Here is a 6,609-nt window from a genome sequence, read left to right as displayed (position 1 = left end):
GTATCTTTGAAATGACATTCTCTTCCGCAGTACATCAGGGTTTCCTTGTCGGAAATACATTTTTTATAACCATCACTGGAGGATGACCGGTTGCATTCATTTTGTCGAAAAGTTTGCAGCACTTATAACAAAAATGCAGAAATCTCCGCTGCAAGCTCTGAATCGATTTAACCATGCCCGCTTGTCTGTCGGCCCAGCTGTGTAATGTCGGTTGTAAGCATTTTGCTACTGTTGACTTCAAATTTGCGAGAACTATTGGAAGAAGAACTATTGCAGTTTGGTATTGAAAATATACCAAATCGGTCGAGCGACACGTCTACAGACATCCACGAAGACTGAATACATCTCCGTCTTGCAAAGGGAAGAAAATTGATTTCCTGCGTATTACTCGCAGACTGCAGCAAGTAAACATATAAAAATTTGAACGTATAGACCTATGGACTATGGACTCTGATAGCTGTACAAAAGTGATCAGGTTTTAAATTTTTTTTTCAAAACTTCTATAACGCGCAGAAACAAGCTTCAAAAAGTCCATAGAGTCCATATACATTCTTGACCAAAGCGTCAAACTCAGAATGCACCTAAGTGTGTCCGTCTGTTCATCTATCTGTAGTATTTGTTCTTCCATTTGCGAAAATGCCGATATCGCCTAGAGATTTGCAAAAGCATTAGGAAATGACCCCGACGGGTCAAAGGATCCACCTGCAATGCAACAAAGGCTGAGAACACTTTTGTTTTTTGTATTTTTTGCTCGTCACACACGATAAAATTTTTCACTTCGACTCGCCTGGCCAATCCTATAGGGTATGAAAGTTTAACGGTGATGGGTATATAAGGTTCGTTCACAACCGATTATAAATTTCTTATCTCGGCTTTAAGCTATAGATGGCCCTTTAAAGCAATGAAGAACAAAAAAAGGAAAGAAATTACTTCACTCTTTCAACGCTTTCACTTAATCCATGACATCCCGTATACCCGTTACATCGGCGGACGGAGCAACAACTCCAAACGAAATTTATCGAAATTTGGTTACAGTATTAAGCATCAAACGATAGCATCATCTTTTAAATAAGTTGAAAAAGTTTTTGCAACATATGTGTATTGGTCCAAGTTGTGGAGATGTCACTTTGACAGCCAATAGATCGAGAGAAGTACGTATCGGAGAATCGGCGAATTACAAATAGAAGCATGCGATATGTTATGCCATTAAATCATTATTCCTGACCTTAAAGAATCAGAATTATGATAATATCTCCAAGGACTATTAATCGCATGCTCTCGTAATTGTGTCCTTTTCATTTTTGTTCTCGTCAGGTAAATGAACGGGTTGCTTAGAAACATTATCGATTTATTTAAAAAAAAAAAAAACTCGTGTAATTCTTATTGTAAGCGATTGTATTGTTTTGGTGTCGCTTGTTATTATAAAACCTTCGAATATCGTAATTAAATTTTTGTAAAAATTGAAGAGAAAGAGAGAGAAATAGAAATAGAAGAATTTTATACAAATCATGAGTAAATTGGAAGATTTATTAGTTAAAAAGAAGACGACGGCGCCCATTTTAGATTTAAGCCGTAGTCTAGTGCAAAATAGTGAAGAATTTAAACGTCTTATGGAAAAGGTTCCCGAATATAAGACCAGGCCAATTAAGGTCAGATCTGATGAAATTAAAATTAAAGAGAAGGATTTCTCGTTCAAAATGCCGCGAAAAGAACAGAAAAAATTACTTAAAAGCAGTGGAGAACGTGATCCCCTTTATTTGTATGCGGATCCAATACCGGCAGAGATGAGAGAAGTCGCCTTGCATGAATTGTGCGCCGTACCAATTGATTGGAAAATGTTAACAACACTACGTCCCAAATTGAAAATTGATGGCGAATATTTCTCACGTATGATAGAAATGGGGAAACTGCAATTGAAGACAGAAGCTCGTGACCGAAAGGAATTCATGCTAAATAATTGTATAAGAAAATTGAAAAATAAATCAGGTATAGTGGAAACCCGCCTGCATACATGTCCCGAATGCGGAGAAGACTTATGTTACGGTTAGTTTGTCTATGCATTTCCATGATTTCAAATCGTTTAAGCCCATCTCCTCTTTTTAATTGTTGCAGGAAAACTGTGCACCGAATTTAGTTACGAGTTATTCGGGCGAATAGAACCGAAACCTTTAAAACCCAAGCCACCAACTGGTTCACCAACGAAGGCCAAACTCAACGGTCGCCAAAAGTCTGGCGGTATTGGTTTAAAAGTGAAATCCAAAAAAAAATCATAAAACAAATAAAAACCAAAGCTTGAATACATTCATTATATGTAAATATAGATATAACTTAGCGAAGAATGAAACATTTCGTAAATGTTCTTAAAAAGTGACGAGCTTTAAAACTGACTGCCCGTTCAATTGAGTGAAACATTTTCCAATACAAAACACTTTATGCGTTAAATAATGCATCGACTTAAGCTCAAGTCAACGTCCGATTAACTGAGACTATTAAAAATAAATCCCACTATTTAGCTTTGATAGACATGATGTCTTAAATATGCAGAGACATGTCTCGTAACCAGGTAAAAATTTCCATAGTCCTTGTAACTAATTGCAATAGCTTTTCGTTTTCGTTTTCGTTTTCGTATGAAAATCGCCGTTCATAAGCAATACATAGCAAATCGATGATTAATGAATGCATTTTTCAATTTGTCTGATTTCGTCGATTTTTCTCCATCGTTCCACGTAAGCGCTCAATCAAGGAGGCACTACTTTCGATTGTATTAAAGCGATAAATTCGCTTTATTCGCTGCCCTTACGCTATGACATCTTTCTACTACTAAATACTATTCAGACTTTGTCATCTTTCATTAACGTTTAGTCTCGAAATTCCCTTAATACGTCTTTCGTAGCCCAACTTAACAAATTGTAACGAGTAAGTATTGCAACCCCGGCCATGGACGACTTGTTCTTACGTGAACTTGAAAGACAAGACTTGAGACTGAGAGATACTAAGCCCAGGCTTTGCTCGAAATTTAGATCACATATGTAGCCATAATGGGATTCACAACTAATTATGAAATTGTAAAATTTTAAATTTCCTCCTCCTCCTCCTCCTCCTCCTCTTTCATTGGTTGCCAGACCTTTTTTAGAAGTTTCCAAGTCCTGCAGAAAGTTCTATCGTTCGTCCAAACAGCAAGCAAAAACCAAGCATATAAAATTACGCATTAGTGTCATTCGAACATGGCGGCGGCCGTTCTTCATATTAGGCACTGCATGGGCACAGATAAACAAAAAAAAAAACACAAAAATCTTAAGTAAAATTGCCACAGATAAGCAAGAGGAGAGCATTCTCTCAAGATCTCTTTTAAGTTAACTCTTTAATGAAACATAATGAAAATAAATTACAAACATATATAAATATAAATTAAGACAACAAACAGATCACAGTTACTTAACATTGTTCCATTTCTTAAATTGACTTCCAAAGTTGCACTCACTCAAATGGAAATTGGGAGTGTAAGGTGCATTTTGAGGAAATCGCTTTCGATTTCTCGCGCAAAAATTCCACATTGTAAGCGTTTCATCCTCGTTGCCCGATGTCGCCACATGAGTTCCATCGGGACTCCAAACCAAAAATCTTGCATTACCGTGAGCAAAAGCGATTACATCAACAACGCGATCCAGGGAAGCCATGACAAGAATTTTATGATTGTAGTTTACATTACCAACTGTATAAAAATAATAATAAAATAAGTGGAGCATCATTTTTTTAATTAAAAAAAAAAGAAAAGCAAAAGAAAAAAAGCCATATCCGCTCTGAAGCGAATCTTGAATATCAATCATTTGAAGCAGATAAGGAAAAATTGCATCGCAGTCTATCAATTGTAGATCCAGTGTCAATTAACGTTTACTTAGATAGACTAATTAAAGATTTATAAAAAATCTTAAACTCATTACTTTTTCTAATTTATAAGTTACCTCTTGTCGGCTTCCGCTTCATCGATTTCTAAAATTCATATGGCTCTCTGAGTCGCTGAGTCTCAGCTGCCTTTAAGTTTTATCAATCTCTGAAAGCTTGAAGCAATCAAGTTAAAGAGCGGACCGACACACGGACTGACACTTAGTCGAAGGGACCGACATATTTGCATGCCTCCATTGATTATATACATCATATATTTTACACGATCGAAGTTAAAGCAGAATCAAAGCAGAGGCGATTGATTGGAGAATGGATCGCATAAGATTGCTTGAGATAGAATTTGTAGAACAAGAACAGGTAATGCAAGTTCCATTATTTGCAATTTGTTTTGCAATTAAGTGAAATAAGAAATTACTTCGGTTTGAAATGCTGACTAATAACTCTCCGGTAAGTTTACTGAATGAAATTGAATTAATAATAGTCCTTCTGTCCGCTTGCTGATAATATCCTACAATTTTCTTGCTGGGCACATGAAGTAAAATAATGGAAGCTGGAACCTTTTCGGCTAAAAGAAGAAACAATATTAACAATAATTGCATATATTTACTTAAAAAAAAAAAAAAAAAAACACACACACACAATCACATTTTAGAAGAACAATATCAGCGTAATCTTAATCTTAATAATTAATATAAGCCGATGTTCGCAGCTGGTCTACGCGGCTGACTACGCTATGCAATTATGAATGAATAATATTTACATATCACCAAGTCGGAGTCTGTCCATGGATGCCAGTCGAAAACCACACGGAGCCCGCGTCTTGAATATATGTAGAGATGTACACTGCATGAGCCCCAATTGTAAACGACTAGGTTGCCTTCTTCATCTCCGCTTGCCATATACCGTCTATTTGGCGAGAAGCGTATTATTGTAATCGGTAAATAATGCTTATGAAATTTCATTATTATATTCATATTTGGCGCAGATAGTACAAATATTGTTCCAAAATGACTGCCGCACACCAGGTGCGTCCCGGGCCTATCCCAAGCGAGCGCAAGAATATGATTATATTTTTGCTCAAATATTTGACCACTTTGTACCGAGAAACTTGGAGATTGAACGTCCCAAAGTTCGACAACTAAAAAAAAAAAAAAAAAGAAAAAATTTATATAAGAAAGGCGAGGCGAGTCTCTACATTACATGCATATATATATATATATATATGTATGTGTATTTCATGTATATCTCTTCGAAAAAGAGCAAGAGAGAGAGAGCGAGCGAGCGAATAGCATCAACTTTACGATCATGAAAAGGCTTTAACAATATTACTCACCTGGATGTTCACCTGTTTTGCAACTAATCGCCAGATATTCACCGTTTGGACTGTACGCCAACGCACTCGGATAACGAACGTTAAACACCATAGTAATATCCTCTTTACTCTTCCAAATCATGACATCATGACCGAACAATACCGCTATTTGACCGTTAACAGACCAATCAATCATATTTTCTTCTAAACAAAAACACAAAAAAAATGCCATTAATCATAATTAATCATAATTAAGTTGAAAAAGTGAAACGATACAAAAAGGATGACGCACCACAAAAAGTATTGTAATCTGGCAAATCGAATGTCTTATCCGCATAGATTGACGGCTTTAAACGCGGTATACAGGGCCAATCGTAATTATCGAAATATTTATCATTGCGAACTCTGCGCTTCTCGCATGCCGGTATGCCCGATGTCCTTAGGCTTGGATCGGTTAATTGCAAAATTCTTTCCGATTTCACTTCAATCATGTCCTTGAGTACGGGTATATAGGCATTTTCTCTCCAATAATCCTGGTTTTGCACCTAAAACCATATTAACGCAACGAAACGATATAAAATACACATAAACGCACATTTACTGCATACAGATAGATGTTACGGTTGAATTTAAAGGAAAAACAAAAACAACAACAAATTATAATCGCTTTAAAGGGAAAACTCGTTACCCAGGGCAACATGACTTTAATTCTAATTGATTTTCAAGTTATCTGCCCTTTAATCACGTATCTATTAGTTAAGGCATGAACTTACGCGATTTACTTCAATAACATTTGCTAATAAAAAAAAACTTGCCGGTCATGACAACTTCTAATTATTATTTATATGCATCAACCATTTACGATTCTTATAAAGATTTCATTAAATAAAATTATGTACAAAAATTAAAAAAAAATAAAAAAAAATGCGAAGCAAAATCCACGCACCAATCAAACGCAGAATAGAAGGACAAGAAGCGAACGAAATCGAACACGACTTCATATGGAAAAATGAGATCGGAATAGTTTACCAAAAGTTTGCGAATGTCCACAAAATGGGCGAGAGTAAGAAGATACTGTACTCGTACTATCTGCTGATGTCGAGAATTCTATCGAAATGAAACTGAATTTGGATGAATCGGAAATTTATTTGGTTTATTAATCGTGGGGCGGGTAAATTGAATGTTTGCTTGATCAGAATACTAAGCCTTTTGAAAACTCTTGCTCTGTCTTTGGCTTTGTCTTTGTCTCTGCAATAAATGGACACACAGCCATTTATGCGCCATTAGACACGTTCAAGATATACGTTGGGCTTCAGAATGTTCGCGATCATGTTAATCTGCCAATAAGAGACTGCGAACGCATAAATGGATTATTAAAGCGTATCAACCTTTAT

General features: G+C 36.1%; 2 protein-coding genes across 3 annotated transcripts; one reads left to right on the top strand and one right to left on the bottom strand.

The window, feature by feature from the left end:
• The first annotated feature begins 1,090 nt into the window (after positions 1–1,090).
• Positions 1,091–2,739, top strand: LOC119632166. Its single transcript, XM_038024948.1, has 2 exons — positions 1,091–2,043; positions 2,113–2,739. Exons 1-2 carry the CDS (start codon positions 1,509–1,511, stop codon positions 2,271–2,273), a joined length of 696 nt encoding a protein of 231 aa, XP_037880876.1. The 5' UTR covers positions 1,091–1,508; the 3' UTR covers positions 2,274–2,739.
• A 609-nt stretch (positions 2,740–3,348) lies between these two features.
• LOC119632102 (protein cortex) lies at positions 3,349–5,755 on the bottom strand. 2 transcript variants are annotated; one of them, XM_038024831.1, is made up of 5 exons: positions 5,508–5,755; positions 5,237–5,419; positions 4,664–5,041; positions 4,319–4,468; positions 3,349–3,712 (listed from the first exon to the last, which is right to left on the bottom strand). In XM_038024831.1, exons 1-5 carry the CDS (start codon positions 5,704–5,706, stop codon positions 3,432–3,434), a joined length of 1,191 nt encoding a protein of 396 aa, XP_037880759.1. In that variant the 5' UTR covers positions 5,707–5,755; the 3' UTR covers positions 3,349–3,431. The 2 variants fall into 2 exon arrangements, with proteins under 2 accessions (XP_037880759.1, XP_037880760.1); XM_038024832.1 differs by having other exon boundaries at positions 5,237–5,416.
• Positions 5,756–6,609: the final 854 nt, after the last annotated feature.

Source organism: Glossina fuscipes, unplaced genomic scaffold, assembly GCF_014805625.2.
Source record: "Glossina fuscipes isolate IAEA_lab_2018 unplaced genomic scaffold, Yale_Gfus_2 1, whole genome shotgun sequence".
In the NCBI taxonomy this organism is placed as follows: Eukaryota; Metazoa; Arthropoda; class Insecta; order Diptera; family Glossinidae; genus Glossina; species Glossina fuscipes.
The sequence above is the reverse complement of the archived record's forward strand: the minus strand, read 5'-3'. Positions and strand labels throughout refer to the sequence as shown.